The sequence below is a fragment of the Oncorhynchus mykiss genome, chromosome 10 (genome assembly GCF_013265735.2).
Source record: "Oncorhynchus mykiss isolate Arlee chromosome 10, USDA_OmykA_1.1, whole genome shotgun sequence".
Taxonomy (NCBI): domain Eukaryota; kingdom Metazoa; phylum Chordata; class Actinopteri; order Salmoniformes; family Salmonidae; genus Oncorhynchus; species Oncorhynchus mykiss.
This window is the reverse complement of record NC_048574.1, coordinates 39,006,163-39,028,076: the sequence shown is the minus strand read 5'-3', so window position 1 is coordinate 39,028,076 and position 21,914 is coordinate 39,006,163. Positions and strand designations below refer to the sequence as shown.

The window sequence follows — 21,914 nt, the reverse complement described above, 5'->3', positions numbered from 1 at the left end:
ATCGCCTCACTTATGCCCTGATCCCTTTCTGTTGATAGATGCAGCCCCAAGGACTCTTACACAGTGGAACCACTCAGGCTTTTTTCCACACTACTAATGTCCCACAGCAAGGTACTGTCAGTTATATTCAACAACAACCGCAGCAACAACAACAACCGCAACAACAGCAGCAACAACAGCAGCAACAACAGCAGCAACAACAGCAGCAACAGCGGCAACACCACCATTCCCAAAACCAGCCTGGCAGCCTTTCAGACTTCCGAAATATGCTCACTCAGTAGCACCGAAGACACAAACAGTGGTGAGATATTTTCTGAAACTTATTGTTACAGGTTTGGTGGCAGAATTCTATGGGATGCATAGAAGACACAGAGAGGCATATTTGGTCCCATGCTGTGCTGTGTTCTTCACTGTTTAAGAAGCCATTGTGGCTTTTTTTACACAGCAAAAACAAAAGGTGAAAATGCTAATATTCGCTGCAGCAACATCTCTGTCCCACTCCACTGTGCTACTGGAGGACATGCTTACTCGTCATATTTCATCATGACACTGCTGGATGGAAAAAAAACGATCAAAGTAATCAACAGGAAAACGGTGCTGCTGTGTGTTTTCGTGCAGATGTGTTTTCAACAAAAAGAGAGGTTGTTAGGTGAGCCTTGTTGTGCACTGACTGCACTGTGGTCATACCATCTGTCCTGTTGTTTCCAGAGAGTAAACACCTGCAGTGAGCATTTACTCCTTCAAAGTTGCATCTTCATTTCACATGAAAAACACTTGTCTGTAGGTTATGGTTTTGCTGTGCATACATACATACATTTGTTTTGACATAGGAAGACTATTAGGAAACAGTAGTTTCAAGGAAACATAAAGGAAGGGGTTCATTTTGATGTTGGACGTGTCGTCTTTTCATCAAACATTCAGTCAGCCACTCCCAGACATAGTTGATATCATTATTAAACACTGAAGTATATTCACCACTCAACACTATTAATCCATGTTTGGGGAAAAAATATTTTGCATGACTGACACAGCAACAAATGTCCTCATACAATTACTATTATTTTCATTATAGAATCAAATATTTAGACATGATTTTTTCTAAAAGCGAACAATAGTACCAATTAGTTATGGCAACATTTGTATTCAATAATTCATAAAAATCAAGCTTCATATTCTTTATCCACACCTTAATGGAAAGAGCAAACCTTATTAGTAGACTACCATAGCATGTTTGTTTATTTATCATACATTTCTAAACAAATTTAAGCTGTTCTACTGGGTGTGTTTTTAATCAGGCATTGAAAGATAAGTCAATAAGGTCTTAATGCATTAACAGCTACTAACAGCACAGTAACAGTAGTTTGTTGCCCAAATCACCTAAGAACTCATTGTTTTGTATCAAGTGTAACAGATGCTGCAATGATTAGGAAGACATCACTAATATATTGTAGTTGTCTTACATTGATTATGTATACTTTCATAACGTAATTCTTTTCTCAGGTTATTTGTGGAAACAAATATTCTCAGTATTACATTAACAATTTGTACTTTTCATAATTTGTTGGTTACAGTTTAATTGTCTATATTTGGTAATCTTTGCAATTCAGCAGAATGTTGTTGATTTTTGGACTATAGAGACTATGTGTATTTATCCATGAATGAGTAATTATGTCCATACACTGGTGATTTTAGGAATACTGTGTATGAAGAAAATACTAACCAGAGACAAATGGCCTGCTAATGTAAATTACAATCAAACTGACCACTTAAAATAATACTACGTATTTCCTATTTACTTTTTTTTCTTCAAGTTCCATACGTTTTCCCCAAATAACTACAACAGTAGGTATCTGATTTGAGTTGCCCTACCCCCATTAGATATTGTAATATTTGAATGGGAAAGTCCTACTGTGAAACACTTATATCCTGTCAAACAATGAGAGAAATGTATGCCTCAATTTCCCTTTACATTCACTAGCCATAACAAAATGGAACAACATATTGGAATTCTAATCTAAACTAAATGTGCCATTTCACATGAAGTGAAGGTTGAAATGCATTGTGGAGTGATAAGAATCTTAAATTGTACAACGTTTATGACAATCCTACCAATCTCTGCTGTGGACATTGAGTCGCTATCACTTCATCGGTTATAGTCACTCTCACGAAGACTGGTGCTGTTCATCTTGGTTGAAGAGATCAAACAAAGTTCTAGAATTCTTATAGTATGTGTCGTTTTAATTTAGAATAAATGATTTATGCTGTTGAAATTATGGTTCTAGGCAAGTATGTACTCATGTAAAAAAAAAAAAAAAAAGATATAGTTGTATACTATAAACTAATGTACTATGTGAATTAAATGGAAATATCTTTAACATTCCTTCAACCATGAATATCAGCAGTATCTTTACTGAGGTACAGCTTGTATCTGCTGAAGACTTTGTTAGAATGGCTTAATCTACACTAAAGACTCAGGTCAACTCTTCTCAGAGTGATGCTGGCATCATGAAAGGGGGCCATATTAGATTCAGTAAAAACTTGTTGGCCTCTTGCTGGGGTCAGCCCAACATAAACATTGTTTTAAGCGATATGACGAACACATTGTTTCAACATAGTTTTACTGTGTCAGTTTGTTATTACTCTAAAGACACAACAGTGACTCTATTCAAGACCTAGATGCAGATTCGTTTAGAAACGGTCCTGTTAACATACTCAATCCTTTTTAAATCCTGTTTGTTGATAGTCAGCTAAATATGTCACCCGGGTTGGCCTCCACTCAACCTTATCATTCAGCAAATAACTGTTGTTGGTTCAATGTGCGCAATGCCCAATCATATAGTAAACTGCCTTTTGAAGCTGGTTGAAGGAACATGTAGTGTATGTTTAATTATCAAGCTCATAGAATAATAGTAAAACATGTTCTCAAAATTGTCCAGTGTGCTCTCTAGCTAACTGTAGTTTATCCTCCATCTTGTGTAAAGAATTTGCTTTAGTTGCCCCTATTTGCACCCACAGGCAGTTATTCAATTTCCATTTTAACCCAGTCCCACAGATGATTTCCCACAGAGGTCATACTGATAGCCATTGTGTGTTTGCTGTGTATTGCTTCAGTTTATACAAAAGTTCATGTTTATTGGTATTTGTTTGTTAATTGTGATTGCTACACTAGATCAAATGATACTGTTACTCTCTTTTGATTCTGTTGAATCTGTCTCCCCAGCAGTAGAATACACACTTTGTGTTTTACCGTTTGACTGTAGTTTTATGTTCATTGATTCTTCATCAAGTGTCATTCTTTTTGTGACCTTCATTTTTACATTTCTGACCTTTTAGAAGTGACTGCGCATCCTTGCAGTATATGGGGTGGAGAGTCCATGAATGAATACTGTATAAAATGTGCCAGGAAGAAGTAAGACACAAACAAAAAAAGAACCTGGTACTGTACATAACAGCCATTTCATTGCAGAAAACGAATTGAAAATATTGTATTATAGAGTGTACAAAAAATGTTTAGATTATATAGTTATTTTATAAGATGTCAAATAGATTGAATATGTATGTATGTATGTATGTATGTATGTATGTATGTATGTATGTATGTATGTATGTTACATGATTTTAAAGTAAAACAAACAGAAGTATTTTGTAACACATTATTAAAGTGTCTTATTGGGGAGCTGAGTTTTTTATTTTCTTCAATTCAGCAAGTTGGTGTTGCACAGTTGATAATATTGTATGGCTTGTTTTTCTCTCTGTATATACCATCAAAAATAAAATTGTAACATATTAATATTGTTTTAAAATAAATTAATAAAAAAAGTTTACATTCTGAAACCGCTTGGATATTAATTTTGTGTAGTGATATTGAATTATTTCCACATCAATCTGGATAACATGCTTTGAAAAAAAATATATATAATACATTTGGTGCACTTTATTCTGCGTGTTTTCATTAACCCATTAATGTCAATATCAAAAAACACAGGCCACATTGACATTTTAAGATTGACACTAGAAGTATGAAATAGTGGAGGTATGCCGTACCAACGTGAGCATAGCATAATTAGCACAAAATGGCAAAAAAAACTATAGACTATTACACTATTATTTAACATTTCTGCGTGTCAATCACATGAAAATTAGCGAATTGACTTTAAACCCGGTGCCATACGCTCCAATTTACCTTGTGGTTCGAGGAGACCAATTTTGCCAAGGCGGAGATGTGAGACCGAGACGCGCATGGACAAGGTGGAAATGAGTGGCCGAGACCCGAGGCGCGTGTGGACAAAAGTGGACTCATCAATTCAGGCTACAAGTGTAGGCCTAATGAAAATCGTCATCAAATTGCAGGTGCATAGTGCACAGTTGTGGTTTGGATGCTGGAATTATTTTGTGAGTGGACGAATGATGCGCGGGTTGACTCATAACCTGCATTCCCTGCTGTTATAGGGTCATTAAATATTATGTGGCTGAAATGCGGGTGGGTGGCCGGCGAGTTGAATAAAGAGAAACAATATTTTTAAATATCCATACATTTATAATTATTGTGCAATTTATACAGGCTACAGTATATTGAGGTTTTTCTTTCATTCTTTCAATCTATCTGGTATTAGTGCATAAACCTAAACTTTAGGGATTAACTGTATGCGTCAATCGCCAAATAATGCTTTTGGGAATGGGCAGAAAAATGTAACGTCAATCCACAAAGGCTAAAAGGACATTGTCGAAGTTTAATTCAATAAACAAAAGCTGCGAAACGAGAGATGGAAAAGAGAAGGGAGGGCCAGAAAAGTAATGTTTGGAAAATATTTGAAGTGGTAAAAGAGGATGATAGCAGGCTATATTATGTGATGATTGTGAGGCACTATACAAATTCGACAGGGACTTCAAATAGGCCTATGGCATGTCAGGGGAACTGTAGCCTACTGTTTAGATGGGTTACATGAATACTGAAATTTGGACACTGACTGTAGGTCTATAACCTCTCACATAGCCTTAATAATAACTCCTGCAGAATTATGCATTTTTTTCAAGTAAAATTATACACCAAATTAAGGAGAAATTTGGACTTGGGAACAGGTGGAGAGTGGAGAAATATGATTTATTTATTTATGCATCTTGAGAGAAGAGAATTGTAATGCTCAGTTAGATACCATCTGTAAAGGTATTGTCTTCATCACAACAGCTGATAGATAGTATTTCAACCACATAAAATATGCATCGAAGCCGAACTGAAATCTTATCAGAAACCAGTTGGCTCGTTTTCACAGCTTTCTTTTCCTTACAACCAGTAAAACTGATGTCATTTGGACATTTTTCACAGAATATAGACCTTTTTTGTTACTGTATTTTCTCCCCAGTCCCTAAACATCTTTGCTCTGCGAAAGATGAGAGAAAACTTGATGTCAACTAGATTGAAGCATTCGTTCTATCCATCTATTAGGATACATTATTCTGCTGAGCATGGGTTTATTTATCTTCTAGGGCCTCATAAAATGCCAAAAGAGAAGCTACATGTATTTAATTATAGACAAGTTGACTAACAAATAGCCTACCAAAATGAAAAGTATAAGCAGAAACATAGTGTGTCACGATCGTCGTAAGGAGCGGACCAAAACGCAGCGTGTTATGTGTTCATGCTGATTTTTTAATTAAAGAAAGCACTGAACACTGAATACAAACTATACAAGACAATAAACGAATAACGACCGTGAAACTATAATGAGAACTGTGCTGACACAAGCAACTAACATAGACAATCACCCACAATGACAAAACGGGCTACCTAAATATGGCTCCCAATCAGAGACAATGACTAACACCTGCCTCTGATTGAGAACCATATCAGGCCAAACACAGAAACAGACAAACTAGACATACAAACATATAATGCCCACTCAGATCACACCCTGACCAAACAAAACATAGAAACATACAATGCAAACTATGGTCAGGGTGTGACACAGTGGGGCAAAAAAGTATTTAGTCAGCCACCAATTGTGCAAGTTCTCCCACTTAAAAAGAGGAGAGAGGCCTGTCATTTTCATCATAGGTACACTTCAACTATGACTGACAAAATGAGAAAAAAAATCCAGAAAATCACATTGTAGGATTTTAATTAATTTATTTGCAAATTATGGTGGAAAATAAGTATTTGGTCACCTACAAACAAGCAATATTTCTGGCTCTCATAGACCTGTAACTTATTCTTTAAGAGGCTCCTCTGTCCTCCACTCGTTACCTGTATTAATGGCACCTGTTTGAACTTGTTATCAGTATAAAAGACACCTGTCCACAACCTCAAACAGTCACACTCCAAACTCCACTATGGCCAAGACCAAAGAGCTGTCAAAGGACACCAGAAACAAAATTGTAGACCTGCACCAGGCTGGGAAGACTGAATCTGCAATAGGTAAGCAGCTTGGTTTGAAGAAATCAACTGTGGGAGCAATTATTAGGAAATGGAAGACATACAAGACCACTGATAATCTACCTCGATCTGGGGCTCCACGCAAGATCTCACCCCGTGTGGTCAAAATGATCACAAGAACAGTGAGCAAAAATCCCAGAACCACACGGGGGGACCTAGTGAATGACCTGCAGAGAGCTGGGACCAAAGTAACAAAGCCTACTGTCAGTATCACACTACGCCGCCAGGGACTCAAATCCTGCAGTGCCAGACGTGTCCCCCTGCTTAAGCCAGTACATGTCCAGGCCCATCTGAAGTTTGCTAGAGAGCATTTGGATGATCCAGAAGAAGATTGGGAGAATGTCATATGGTCAGATGAAACCAAAATGTAACTTTTTGGTAAAAACTCAACTCGTTGTGTTTGGAGGACAAAGAATGCTGAGTTGCATCCAAAGAACACCATACCTACTGTGAAGCATGGGGGTGGAAACATCATGCTTTGGGGCTGTTTTTCTGCAAAGGGACCAGGACGACTGATCCGTGTAAAGGAAAGAATGAATGGGGCCATGTATCGTGAGATTTTGAGTGAAAACCTCCTTCCATCAGCAAGGGCATTGAAGATGAAACGTGGCTGGGTCTTTCAGCATGACAATGATCCCAAACACACCGCCCGGGCAACGAAGGAGTGGCTTCGTAAGAAACATTTCAAGGTCCTGGAGTGGCCTAGCCAGTCTCCAGATCTCAACCCCATAGAAAATCTTTGGAGGGAGTTGAAAGTCCGTGTTGCCCAGCAACAGCCCAAAAACATCACTGCTCTAGAGGAGATCTGCATGGAGGAATGGGCCAAAATACCAGCAACAGTGTGTGAAAACCTTGTGAAGACTTACAGAAAACATTTGACCTCTGAAATTGCCAACAAAGGGTATATAACAAAGGATTGAGATAACCTTTTGTTATTGACCAAATACTTATTTTCCACCACAATTTGCAAGTAAATTCATTAAAAATCCTACAATGTGATTTTCTGGATTTTTTTCCCTCATTTTGCCTGTCATAGTTGAAGTGTACCTATGATGACAATTACAGGCCTCATCTTTTTATGTGGGAGAACTTGCACAATTGGTAGCTGACTAAATATTTTTATGCCCCACTGTATCTAAACCAGGCAGCAAAAATAATCCTACACCCTGTATCAAAAAATCTTTGACTGTATCCTATAGCGCGTTTTCTGTATTTATGGTTAGAGTTGGGTGCTGGCCTCAGATTTTCACTTTATCACATATAGCCGGATGGGTTATTAGCAATTGCCAGGGGTGAACAAACAGCTGACCTGTGGGCAGTGGCAAACCGTCATTTAGCTAAAAACAGGTCTGCATGTTTTTCACGTTATTTTGACATTAATACCTGTCACATCAGTTTGCAAACAATGTAAAACAATAAATAAAATCATTGAGTTAATAAAGCTGCATACAAACTTGGTCTCTTTTTTGCTTTCTTGAGTAAGGCAGGTCCAAAATGCAGGTGTTTCAGTCTAGCTCAGTGCTTTCTGTGGTGGATGGGCAGTCTGTGGTGGTGGGGCAGCCCGTGGAAAATACAGAGTGTAGGGGTTGGTAATGTTCTCTAGTTGCGCTGTGATTGGATAATGTTCTCTAGTTGCACCGTGATTGGCTCAGTGTTCTGTCACTCGTGGGGACACTACGTTACCGCCAAATCTAAGGGTAGAGGTTGAAAATTCAACACCATTGGGTGCTGCCATAAAGTGCCCATACAATAGAAGTGCCCATCAAATTTGGCTCAAGGTAATTGGCCACAGATAAAATTATGTAAAATCACGTTATATCTACAGCTTTGATTGGACTGATCATGTCAACATCATACTTTCAAAATCCTAGCTAGCAAGCTATCTACTGGAAAATGCTTTTTAATCCTTGTCATACATATGAAGAGAAGAAAATGAAGAGGAATTAGAGATAAAACGTTTTGTTGCTCATCGGCCATTGGACATAAACATGATACAAGTTGGAAATTGCAAATTCAACAATGTGTGGTTTGGAAGGAAACAGTGGCTAACTGAAAGCATTGCAAAGCAATCACTAACCTGCTATGCAGTGGAGTGGGTGTGTGGTACCAAGTCTGGATTTAAGGGTTTCTTTTTCAAGCTTAAAAGGATAAACATTCAACATTGGCCATGCTGTCAATCCAGCATGACCCTTGCCGTGGTAGTGCGGTGGTCCTTCGTGGGCAAAATTTGTCTTCAAAGTCTGGCATTCTCTAGATTTCTGGTGCTTTCAAAACAACTGGAAACTCAGAACTAGGAAATCTGACTTCCGTAACTTCAAGACAACTGGGAACTTGAAAAATCGAGCTCTGACTGATAAAATACATTTTGAATGGTCATCCAACTGAATTGCAAGTCGGGATCTCGGGCCTCTTTCTAGAGCACCGACGTCATCATGATTTGGCCTTGTTTTTTTTTAGAGTTCCCAGTTGTCCTGAAAGCACCAGAAATCTAGAGAATGCCAGACGTTGAAGACAAATTTTGCCCACGAAGGACCGCCGCACCACCATCCTGTTCAAGTGAGCACAGCACAACAAGATGAGTCCAAAAATGTATTGTATGCTGCTGCATAAATTATATGTGCCAGGGAGATATGTATACTGTAGCTAAGAAAGTAATATTAAGTGTATGCTGTGTAGTAAGCTGTTAGTAGTGCCTCACGCTAATAATTTGATCATTTTTCCCCCTCTTAATTTTGCCTACTGTTTTGACTTGGTGGTGCACATGTTGCACCCTGTTTTAGAGAAATGTAACCATGGAATATTGTAAGAGCTTTCATTGTCTACATTTATGCCCCCATAATTTATCCTACGGTTATGACTTGGTGTACAAGGAGAATACTGTAAGAGTACTGTTCTGAATTATGTCGATGTACATTTCAAAAGTAGTGAACAAATAGTTATATTGACTACATCCGTCCAACTCGCTCATTAATGTCTTAATCGAAATTACGGATTGCCTCTTATACGCTCGTCGTCCCCTTATGCCATAGTTTGTACATCTCAATTGTCAGTAGAAACCACATTTGTTTCAGCAAGTCAGCCAAATCAGCTGTTTTTTTAAAGGCAGTAAATGAGGCTGAATGAACTGTTTCAATGCCAGACAAGGTTCCACTGATAGCCAGGTAAGCAGTGGTAAGGTGTTGGGACTGGTGTTGGGACTCTGCTGTTGGGACAGCTTTATGTAAGCCCTAACAGTTGTTGGCACCGTTAGTCATCATTATAGTGCAATTAATGTATTGTTTAGTCTTGTGTTGTGTAGTAGCTTTGCTGGCATGCATCAAAAAACATACTGTATATATTATTTTGCCCCACCAAGATTTACATGCTAAAATCGCCACAGCCTGTGGGTAACCTATAGAAGCGCCTTTTTGAAGTGATTGACAATCAGACAAAAACATCATGACTGGTTGTGTTATTTCCACATCTAAATGGTAAAAAAAATAACAATTCTACAGTTCCCACAAACAAAACATTCAATCAAAAAACCCAATTAGGACGTCAGACATGACTGGTTAGCTAGCTAGCATTAGAGCCTTCTGGCTAGCCTGTATCTAGTGGTTCTTACGTTGTGTATCAGAGCAATAGGTCAAGTTATGTACTTGTCATTTGGTTGAGACTAACATTAGCTTATAAAATCATTATTTGCTCTGTGTATATTTGGTATGTAGTTGGTTGGCTTTGCTAGTTAGCAAGCTGTGATATCTGCTCAAGTTGGCTAACTTTAACTAGCTTGTAAATGAGTGTCATTCTGAAATGTAGGTGCATGCTTGCAAATCTTATTGAATTTATTAACAAATCAATTTATGTTTGCAAATATTGTGTTTATTCACACATTGCGTTATGCACTTGCAAGTGTTGTTGCATTTATTCTCAAAAGAAGTTACATGCTTGTATAATTAAGTCACTATTTTACCTCCATACTCACTCTCCAATCTCCATTGACTTGCATTGCATTTGCAAAGCTGTCATCAAGGCAAAGCGTGGCTTCTTTGAAGAATCTAAAATCTAAAATGTATTTTGATTTGTTTAACACATTTTTTACTACTACATGATTTCATATGTGTTATTTATAATTCTGATGTCTTTACTATTACTCTACAATGTAGAAAATAGTAAAAAATAAAGAAAACCCCTTGAATGAGTAGGTGTGTCCACACTTTTGACTGGTACTGTATATTGGTCCGGACAATCTGTTTACTAAAAATTATTATCTGACAGTTTTAAGACTTACTTCACATGACTTGATTCATGAAATGTGTAAAAAAAAAAAAACAGTAACCCCATGTGTCCAAATACAAAATATACACTGAACAAAAAATATAAATGCAACATGTAAAATGTTCCATACGCACAATAAGCTTATTTCTCTCAAATGTTATGCACAAATTTGTTTACATCCCTTTTAGTGAGCATTTCTCCTTTGCCAAGATAATCCATCTACCTGACAGGTGTGACATATAAATAAACTAATTAAACAGCATGACCATTACATAGGTGCACCTTGTGCTGGGGGACAATAAATAGACACTCTAAAATGTGCAGTTTAGTTACACAACACAATGCCACAGATGTTAAGTTTTTAAGGAATGTGATAATTGGCATGCTGACTGCAGGAATGTCCACTAGGGCTGTTGCCAGATAATTTAATATTAATTTCTCTACCATAAATCGCCTCCAACGTAGTTTTAGAGAATGTGGCAGTACCATCGAACACAATGGATTTTTATTGATGTCAATTTGAAACCACAGAGAAACCATGTAAACAAACTCACGAGCCCTATTGTCATGCCATTCATCCGCCGCCATCACCTCATGTTTCAGCATGATAATGCACAGCTTCATGTCGCAAGGATCTGTGCCCAATTCCTAGAAGCTGAAAATGTCCCAGTTCTTCCATGGCCTGCATACTCACCAGACATGTCACCCATTGAGCACATTTGGGGTGCTCTGTATCGACATGTGTTCCAGTTTCTGCCAATATCCAGCAACTTCGCACATTGAAGAGGAGCGGGACAGCATTCCACAGTCAACAGCCAAATCAACTCTATGCCTATGAGATGTATTGCGCTGCCTGAGGCAATTGGTGGTGATCACACCAGAAAATGACTGGTTTTCTGATCCAGGTCCCTACGTTTTTTTAAGGTATCTGTGACCAGCAGATGCATATATTCCCAATCATGTGAAATCTATAGATTAGGGCCAAATTAATTTACTTAAATTGACTGATTTCCTTACATGAACTGTAACTCAGTAACATCTTTGAAATTGTTACATTTTGAGTTTATTTTTGATCAATATTGTACAATATAAAAAACTCACATTGTAGACAAACCCTTTGGCCGATTTATAAAAAGTATTCAGATTTGTCCATCAAACTCAGAGAACAAGTGTACCAAAATAAATGATACATTTACGTTATGGACATGAATGGGTTAATGTGCAATTGAAGATGATTTTCTCCTTCATAATATAAGTGATATACAAAGCACTGTGTGCGTCAGTGGGGCATGCCAGCACCGCGTTGGTGTGTAGAATAACCGCCTCCAAAATTCAAATCCACTGCCGCCGAAGCAAAAGCGGAACTCTCTATGATGCTGTAACTAGCTAGCTACAATGTTTCCAAAAAATGTATCGTGATTTTATCGTCTTTTGTAAGTACAAAACGAGCTAGCTAGTCATAAAACGGAGACTGTTCATTCTTGTTAATCGGTAACGTCATTAGCATGCTAACGCGTTAGTTAGCTAAATATCTAAAGTTAGCTACTGGCGTTTTTTTTTTGCAAGGAAAAAGCTAGCTATATTGTTGGATGTGGCAAGACCGATACAGCTAGCACTAGGTTAATGGTCAACGCTTGTTTGCGTGGTCAGCTAGTCAGCAAACGGCTGTTAACAATCTTTGTTTACAGAGCTAAAGTTAGCTAGCTAACTACATCGTTAGCCAAGGCATACATTCAAGGTAGGTAGTTGTAAACAAACCCATTTCCCCCAGTGCATGGCCTGTTGCGCATTAATGATGCCCGAAGAAGTTCAGAACATATCGGCTTGTTCCGATCTATTGACTGAAAATAATCAGAATTCTTTCTTACATTCTACTTTGGAACAGTTCTTTACTGCAAAAACACGTACACTTAAAATTGATAAAACTGATGCTGTAGCTGTCATTGAACTTCAGAGATATTTGACAGAACAACAAAATGTTGGACAACATCCTCCTGACAGCTACAGCTATGACATGATAGTGACTGATGGAGTCTGGCAGGCCAAGTGCATTCTTGACTGTAGTTTAAATCATCTGATCCACAAAAACATTATTCGTAGTGGAATTGATATCAACATCACCCAGTGCTCCTTTGTTTTCAATGAGAGAAGATTGGGTCAGGGTTGTGTTTGCATCGAGAAGATTGAACATGGTTCAAAGGAGTCTAATGTGTTGCGCAAGATTAAGGACTTGGATTCCCTCCCCATGATTTCAAAGGATGGCTTTGGGAACATTGTGGCATTGCAAAGTGATTCACCTCTGCAGGTGGGCCGCAAACATTACCTGTCTCTTTGGAATAACGAGGATCCTGAAGGCAGACTATGGGTTCCAGATGTCCCCCCATCAGAGGTGGTGCTGGATGGTAAGATGTGAATTTAAGTTGCTGACTTTTGTGAGAAACCACAATCTCCAATAGAACTCGTGGTAAGATATTTTGTCTTCAACAGTATCAAAGATGACCCTCCTGTGTGATCTAGAGTCGTCACTCGGATGCATGTTTCGACCTCTCCCCCTGCTAGTGAGGGTGATTCATAAATCCAGACTTCGGTATTATGGAAAACCTGACCTCAATATTTATTACCCGTACCAGGTGAGGCATAAACATATAATCAAGTATCTGTGCCATACCATTGACCAATACACCGTCTCTTCTCTACTGAACCCTGACACTATAATTAATGTCTCTTCGAATGTTGTCAGTATTCTAAATGACGTTTCATCAGGATTTAGTTTCTCTATTCTCCAGGCCTACTTTGAGGTTGCAGACCAGAGTGGCACCATGTCCCTTGTCCTGTGGAATGAGCTGTGCCCAGAATGGTACCAGAGACTGAATGTTGGAACTGTGCTCTATCTCCAAAACTACACCCTCAAGCAGAGCTATCAGAACAGGTCACGACCTCACATAGACAACCACAGAATGAAGAGCTTTCACTCAGTAGGTACTGAACTGAACCAAGTCATTCACAACTTAGTAAATCAACATTACCAGTATGTTGCCAGGCAGCACTCCTGAGTAGTCATTTTGAGAGAACATTCTGTCTGATTTTTTGTGAAACTGTTAATTTTAGTATGAATTTTGACTTTGCCTGCCTTGCAGAAATTTGTCTGAATCCACGGAATCCCACTGCAGTCCTTACTGTGGTTCCAGCCAAGAGTGTGCCACCTCAATGGGGCTTGCCTGAGGTTTCCTACCAGTTCGCCATTAGGTAAATTCACAACCACATTATGCAGTTGAAATTAGATTTGATGTAAAAAAAACAAAGGCCTTTCCCTGGGTAACATTTCCAAGATTACTAAGCAGTCTTTATCATCTGCCTGAACTACTTATAAATGTTTTTCTTCTAGATCAGAACTGGACAGCATGGCCAGCAATTCTGCATGTGATGTCATTGGCTTGGTAACTTTTGTGAGTCGGGTGGAGAGAATAAAGAGTAAGGGGAACACAGGTAAGAGTTGCTCATTACACTTGCACAACTCACTTATTTCTCACTTAGGTAATTCCATGTGAAAGTGTAACACACATGTCCATAATTTATTCATTTTTTTGCAGGCCCAGAAAAATACTGGACTTACCGCTGGGTCCATGCAGTGGATGGAACATCCAATATTCCTTTCATTTTGGAGATTTTTGCTTCTTCACAACCAGAAATATTCAATGGGCTATACCCAAGTAAATATGACAGTTAGTATAATACCAACAATTGCATAGATAAACTGCAACAGAATTCTCTTAATTGTACTTCTTTTCTCCCTGCTCTGCACCCTCCCCTCTTCCCAATGCAGTGACATACCTGGTCTGCACTCAGATGAGGAAGTGTCAAGAGCAAGACTCACTGCCTTACCTCACCAGCAGCTGTGAGACACAGATATTCACTACAGGTAAGTGCTGCAGTCATTTGCAAAGAAACAAAATATCAAATTAAAGTTTCACGCACAAAATACAATGGATGTGACGACAGTACAGTGAAATGCTTACTTTTATTCATTTACATGTATTCTGTACTGTTGAGGAAGACATGTAGATAAATAAAAGTAAAACATACTAATAAAATAGCAGACAAGGTAATACAATATATAATAAACACACAATTGTCCCTTATATACAGTGGTGTAAAGTACTTAAGTTTTTAACTTAAGTACTACATGACACCCAAAAGTACTTGTAATGTTTTGAATGCTTAGCAGGACAGGGAAATTGTCTAATTCACACACTTATCAAGAGTACATCCCTGGTCATCCCTATTGACTCACTAAACACAAATGCTTAGTTTATAAATTATGTCTGAGTGTTGAACTGTGACCTTGGCTATCCGTAAATTAAAAAATATATATATATAGAGTCTGGTTTGCTTAATAAGACATTTTAAATTATTTATACTTTCTTTTGATATTTAAGTATATTTAAAACCAAATACTTTTAGTCTTTTACTTAAGTAGTATTTTACTGGGTGACTTTTGCTTGAGTCATTTTCTTTTACGGGGTATCTTTTACTCAAGTGGAAAAAGTACCCCATTTTCATACAAATGCAAAACATTGTGAAACAGAAAAGATCAACAGTAAAACTGCTCTATTTAAAAAGGAATATATGGGGAAACGCACTGCAACTTTGTTAAGATCTAGTATGTAGTTGTTATACTTGATCAGATGTAGTTTTCCATTAGGGTATCATAAGGGCCAGCCCTACGTGTCAGACCCCAGGGTTAAGAGCTTCATCCAATGGACCAAGACTCTGAAGGACAGTGTCATGCTGAAGAAGACTGCTGTTGGTGGCCATTACTGCTACCCTCACGCCCCTATTATCTTCACACAGTCTGTGGCAGATGGCTCAGGTAAGAGGTGAACCTTTTTCAAGAAGGAAAGATCTACATCCGTCTGTAATATGCACCACTGTTTTGTATGCTTGTTTAACTACAGCAGACATCACCATTAAAATTGTTTTCATAATTATAGTGCATTTGGAATGAGTTCAGCCTCATGAATTTTGACATTTTTGTTACGTTAGACTTATTCTAAAATTGATTTTTTTGCAAATGTATTAAACATCTGAAATATATTTACATAAGTATACAGACCCTTTACTCAGTACTTTGTTGAAGCACCTTTGGCACCGATTGCAGCCTCGAGTCTTCTTGGGCATGCCGCTACAAGCTTGGCATGTCTGTTTTGGGGAGTTTCTCCCATTCTTCTCTGCAGATCCTCTCAAGTTCTGTCAGGTTGGATGGGGAGCGTTGCTGTACAGCTTTTTTCAGGTCTCTCCAGAGATGTTTGATCGGGTCCGGGCTCTAGCTGGGCCACTCAAGGACATTCGACTTTTCCCAAAGCCACTCCTGCGTTGTCTTGGCTGTGTGCTTAGGGTCGTTATCTTGTTGGAAGGTGAACTTTCGCTCCAGTCTGTGGTTCTGAGTGATCTGGTGCAGGTTTTCATCAAGGATCTCTCTATTCTTTGCTCCGTTCATCTTTCCCTCGATCCTGACAAGTCTCCAAGTCCCTGCTGCTGAAAAACATCCCCACAGCATGATGCTGCCACCACCATGCTTCACTGTAAGGATGGTGACAAGTTTCCTCCAGATGTGATGCTTGGCATTCAGGCCAAAGAGTTCAATCTTGGTTTCATCAGAACAGAGATTCTTGTTTCTCATGGTCAGAGTCCTTTAGGTGCTTTTTGGCAAACTCCAAGATGGCTGTCATGTGCCTTTTTACTGAGGAGTGGCTTCTGTTTGGCCAGTCTACCATGAAGGCCTGATTGGTGGAGTGCTGTAGAGATGGTTGTCCTTCTGGAATGTTCCCCCATCTCCAGAGGAACTCTGGAGCTCTGTTAGTGACCATCGAGTTCTTTGTTACTTCCCTGACCAAGGCCCTTCTCCCCCGATTGATCAGTTTGGCTGGGCATCCAGCTCCTAGGAAGAGTCTTAGTGGTTCCAAACTTCTTCCATGTAATAATGGAGGCCACTGTGTTGTTGGAGACCTTCAATGCTGAGAATTTATGTTGGTACAATTCCCCAGATCTGTGCCTCAACATAATCCTGTCTCGAAGCTATATGGACAATTCCTTCGACCTCATGGCTTGGTTTTTGCCCTGACATGCACTGTCAACTGTGGGACCTTTTTATATAGACGGGTGTGTACCTTTCCAAATCATGTCCAATCAATTGAATTTACCAGATGTGGACTCCAATCAAGTTGTAGAAACATCAAGGATGATCAATGGAAACGATGCACCAGAGCTCAATTTATAGTCTCACAGCAAAGGGTCTTAATACTTCTGTTAATAGGGTGTTTGTTTTTTATTTGTAATACATTTGCTAAAACTTGTTTTTTGCTTTTTTATTATGGGGTATTGTGCGTAGATTGAGGAAATGTTCTTATTTAATCATTTTTAGAACAGGGCTGTAACATAACAATGTGAAAAAAGTGAAGGGGTACTTTCCGAATGCACTGTATTTCTCAGCTCAAGTTCCTCTAGTTGCTGCAAATGACTTGAAGAGTGAGATGGAGGGTCTGCATTATCGTGAGCACAAGCGTCTGGCAATCCAAGGACAGATCATGGCTGTGTACTATGTGACATTGCCAGAGGAGACTCTGTCAGACCAGGTAGGCTTCATAGATATAACAGACTTCATGTGATCAACACACTTAGTCTTTTTCTAAAGTAAATGTGTTGTTTTTTTACAAGAAAAATTAGCAGGATGAATTGCAAGACAAAAAAACACCAGTTGCCTGTACATAACTTTATAGGTATTGTCATTAGCAAGTTTATAATGTAATGCCTGGTTCTCTCCAGCAGATGGTTCAGTCTGTTGTGGCTGAATCTGACCCACCCAGTGATCAGAGGATGGTAGAAGTGACTCAGACGCTGATAAACAGGGAAACAGCGCCCTCTAGTGTGCAGAGCTCACCCAGCAGACGGAAAAGAAAACAAGCCAAGAGGTGAGTAATCAAGTGGAGCAGAGAGACTATTGCAGATTAAATTATTATCTCATCGGGACCTGTGGTCTGTTGACTCCGTTCTGGGTCCGAGTCTGGACCACGGTCCACTTGTTTAGTATGGCTACCCTAAAACAAGGCTAGGCTATTAGACATTCAAAATTGTATTTATAACTCTCCTTTACTATGGCATTGGAAATTAGATTAGCATATTTTCTTACTTGAATGTTTTAGAATTTTTTGTCTTTTAGAGTGATGAAGCGATGCTACATTACTCGTGCCAGGATGCAAGAGAAAAGGTAATGAATCAACTATCGTCAACCATCCCAGGTCACTGTAATAATTTCTCTATGCCTATCAGGGACCCACCCAGTAGCTCAGGTTATAGTGAGAGCTTTGTCTGTTCACAGAGAGGCTGGCCATGGCTTAACAGAAGAGGAGCGTGATTCTGAAACAGAGGAAGTTAGTTCACTAGAAAAAATAACTGACCAAACTAGAGCCAGTGAACAACTAGGTCCACCAGGTATGAGGGTTTTGCCACATTAACATAATCTCACCACTTATCTATGTGGCCTAACTTGTATTCCTCTCTATGGGTTATGCATGGCTAGTGAAGTGTGGGGGCTAGCCAGAGATTAACTATGCTGTTGGAAACCATGGAAACTACTTGCCATTGCATCATTCATGTGGGATGTTACAAGGCTAGTGACATTGATAGGCCTATATTTTGTTTCTAAGATATTCCACAGAGTGAAGGCGCTACTGGAGAGAGAGCAGTTGCAGACTGTGATAGGACATCGTGGGAAAGCAGCTCGTGGCCAAAGCAGAGACAAGAAGTGTTAGAATATTTACATCCTGGTGGTGTGTACTCAGAGAGCCTTTCTCAGAGATTCAGATTTGACGACAAGACCCTTCTGCTGCAGCAAAGTAACCTACATGCTGCTAGGTGGACTCCAGAGCAAACCACAGACACCCTCTCACCAGTAACCTGCAAAGGATACTATAAAATCACAATATTAGGTAATGTAGAGCTCATGTAAATCATTTGTTTGTAATTTTTCATTTGATTGGAGTTAATCTGTTTTATTGTTCTCAGGGGTGAAGGTAAGCCAGTCCGGTACAGAGTACTGGCAAAATAAATAGTGCCGGTACGGCGTACTGGTAAAACATGAGCCTATCACAATAATTAAATCAAAGATGAAAACTTTAGGCTATTGTACCATAATTTATTGTTGGTGCCTGTCAGCCTCATGAGAAATGAGTGAATGGCCTTAACCTGGTGGTATAACTCCAAAATGCGGTGTAGTTTGAGGTAAACAACATTTTTGCAAGGCAGAGATGATTTGCCGGGAATGTGATGCATGCGGACACCAGTGAGTGGACACAATCAATTCAGGCTGCAAGTTTCCCCAATGACAATTGCAGAATGTCGTCATTTTTGGGGTGTTTTAATAGATATCTCTTTCCATTCATCAAATGTCAGGTGCCCAGTACAGTTTGATGCTGGAATTATTTTAGTGGACCAATGTATGCAGATGTGATTTGTTTGACAATCAGATAAAAACATCATGCCTGGTTGTGTTCATGGCCCATTAAAAGGCAGTGATGTAAAAGTACTTAAGTTTTTTGCTGTATCTGTACTTTACTATTGTTTTACAACTTTTACTTTACTACATTCCTAACTAAAACAATTAACTTTTTACTCCATGCATTTTCCCTGACACCCAAAAGTACTCGTTACATATTTAATGCTTAGTAGGACATGAAAGGGTCCAAGTCATACACTTAAAGACAACATCCCTACTGCCTCTGATCTGGCGGACTCACTAAACACACATGCTTCATTTGTAAGTTATGTCTGAGGGTTGAGCTGTGACCCTGGTTATCCGTAAATTAAAAAAGCAATAATATGGCTCCATCTGGTTTACTTAATAAGGAATTTGAAATTATTTGTACTTTGACTTTTGATACTTAAGTATATTTTATCCAATACATTTACTTTTGAATCTTAAGTATATTTAAAACCAAATACTTCTAGACCTTTTACTCAAGAAGTATTTTACTGGGTGACTTGAGTCACTTTCTATTAAGGTATCTTGACTCAAGTATGACAATTGGGTACTTTTTCCACCACTGTTAAAAGGTAACAGGTGACATGTCTTTACTATTACTCATCAAAAATATTTGTGCACATGCGAGGTCCTGTACCGGTAAAAAATTCAATCCACTTTCACCCCTGATTTTTTTTTTAAATATTTTTTTATACATCCTTAGTGGTTTTATTTAATTTAACTTCTATAATTTCAGGGCGCAGCAGTTTAAGGCACTGCATCGCAGTGCTTGAGGCGTCTCTACAGCCTGGGTTCGATCCCAGGCTGTGTTACAGCCGGCCGTGACCGGGAGACCCATGTGGCGCACAATTGGCCCAACGTCGTCTAGGTTAGGAGAGGGTTTGGCTGGCTGGGATTTCCTTGTCCCATCGCCCTCTAGCGACTCCTTGTGGGCCGGGTGTCTGCAAGCTGACTGCTGTCGCCAGTTATACGGTGTTTCCTCTGACACATTGGTGTGGCTGGCTTCCGGGTTAAGCGAGCAGTGCGTCAAGAAGCAATGCGGCTTGGCCGTGTTTCGGAGGACGCACGGCTCTCGACCTTCACCTTTCCCGAGTCCGTACGGAAGTTGCAGCGATGGGACACACTCTAACATGTCTCTCTCTCTGGCAGGTATAAACCAGCAGATGGCCATCGATGCTGCCTTTGTTCCCGTGATGTCATCTGGGGACCCCAGGTCCGTAGGTCTAACGCAAGACCCCCATGACAACACACTTCTGTCCTGCCTGTCTGCAGGCTTCATCTGCCCTCTCGCAGACCCCCTGAGCCAGAGTGAGGTTGCTCTCCCTGAACCAGGTAACACACCAGGTAGAGTGGGACAGGAGGGGAGGGTGAAGGTTAAACACACCCCTGAGAGCAAGTCATGGGGCAGTGTGTTTAGCTAAGGTAAAACTCCAGGCTATTTAAGGAGAGTGCTATTCGTGGTTCTTGACCCGCTCACATGCATATTTACAATATCATATTTCCTAATGTTGACCTCCAAATGGGGCTTTCAACTCTAAAACTTGAGTCCACTTAAGAAAGCAGTTATGGCAAATCAAATGCGCTGTCCATTTTAGGCTAGACTGATTATTGATTACATGGTACAGAGTCAAATCAAACAATTGATATGGTAGATTGTCAATTTATAATATTAGGCATTTATTAATTACATACTGAGTATACTCAAACATTAGGAACTTCTTCCTAGTATTGAGTTGCTGGTCCATGTTGTCTCCAATGGTTCCCACAGTTGTGTCAAGTTGGCTGGATGTCCTTTGGGTGGTGGCCCATTCTTGATACACACAGGAAACTGTTGCATGAAAAACCAAACAGCAGTTCGACGGCTACTACCATACCCCGTTCAAAGGCACTTAAATCTTTTGTCTTGCCCATTCACCCTCTGAATGGCACACATACACAATCCATGTCTCAATTGTCAAGGCTTAAATCCTTTAAACTTGTCTCCTCCCCTTCATCTACACTAATTTGAAGTGGATTTAACAAGTGACGTCAACTTTCACCTGGTCAGTTAAGGAGTTAATGGTTTGTATACTCAGTGTAGAATGTAGACACTTTATAGGAGGTTTGCATACATAATGTTTCCAACAATTTTAAATATTCCGAAGTTAATTTGTGTATGCTGGTTTTTCTTTAAATTTTCATCTTTCAGAGGAGATTTTAGCAACTGCTGAGGAGCTGAAAGACACCCATCTTGTGTGTATCCTTGACCTCTGTCATCTGGGAGGAGAGAACGTGGAGGTTATCATCACCAAGGTGTATAGAATGACTGATATTGCTTTGGTATAGATATTGGACCACAGTATGTGTTGTCTTGTCTGACAAATCTGAATTGAATATGTCCTTTTAACATGATTAGCCAGACACATTTTATTGTTAAATACTGGAAATATTTTTGTAGATATTTTTTTAAATGGGGGTTTGAGTATTTTGGGAGAAAAAAAAACACAATTTCAACAACAAATAAAATAATCACATTTTAAATGAGGATTCATAAACTTTTTTTTACTTCAATATTTGTCAAATCGTCTTCCACATTCACATGCTTAATGTTTATTTATGCCATAGCATAAAGACAAGCTACATGGGCTCTGGGAAAAAAAGTACATGGAACTATGCAGAAGGTAAAATAGTTTAACAGAACTAAACATGCTC

General features: G+C 39.2%; 2 protein-coding genes across 7 annotated transcripts in view; both read left to right on the top strand.

Moving 5' to 3' along the window:
• LOC110533857 (neuronal PAS domain-containing protein 2) overlaps positions 1–3,834 on the top strand; it is a 71,834-nt gene extending 68,000 nt beyond the window's left edge. For all 4 annotated transcript variants that reach the window (XM_021618412.2, XM_021618413.2, XM_021618410.2 and 1 more), the window contains one exon: positions 39–3,834. In XM_021618412.2, coding sequence (XP_021474087.2) covers positions 39–281 — 243 coding nt within the window. In that variant the 3' untranslated portion in view covers positions 282–3,834. The remainder of the gene's footprint in view (positions 1–38) is intronic.
• Positions 3,835–11,956: 8,122 nt separating this feature from the next.
• radx (RPA1 related single stranded DNA binding protein) lies at positions 11,957–21,743 on the top strand. 3 transcript variants are annotated; one of them, XM_021618408.2, is made up of 15 exons: positions 11,957–13,089; positions 13,175–13,317; positions 13,474–13,666; positions 13,825–13,933; positions 14,073–14,173; positions 14,278–14,397; positions 14,511–14,606; positions 15,390–15,557; positions 17,177–17,319; positions 17,513–17,655; positions 17,904–17,951; positions 18,063–18,175; positions 18,391–18,672; positions 20,373–20,555; positions 21,412–21,743. In XM_021618408.2, exons 1-15 carry the CDS (start codon positions 12,462–12,464, stop codon positions 21,546–21,548), a joined length of 2,607 nt encoding a protein of 868 aa, XP_021474083.2. In that variant the 5' UTR covers positions 11,957–12,461; the 3' UTR covers positions 21,549–21,743. The 3 variants fall into 3 exon arrangements, with proteins under 3 accessions (XP_021474083.2, XP_021474082.2, XP_021474084.2); XM_021618407.2 differs by having other exon boundaries at positions 17,510–17,655; XM_021618409.2 differs by lacking the exon at positions 11,957–13,089 and having other exon boundaries at positions 13,474–13,662; positions 17,510–17,655.
• Positions 21,744–21,914: the final 171 nt, after the last annotated feature.

Excerpts from the sequence above, each read along its gene's own strand:
- radx (XM_021618407.2), top strand. The coding sequence starts at position 12,462 with ATGGCCTGTTGCGCATTAATGATGCCCGAAGAAGTTCAGAACATATCG. Across the intron at positions 14,607-15,389 it reads GACACAGATATTCACTACAG|GGTATCATAAGGGCCAGCCC; the intron begins GTAAGTGCTGCA and ends GTTTTCCATTAG. Across the intron at positions 17,656-17,903 it reads AAAAGAAAACAAGCCAAGAG|AGTGATGAAGCGATGCTACA; the intron begins GTGAGTAATCAA and ends TTTGTCTTTTAG.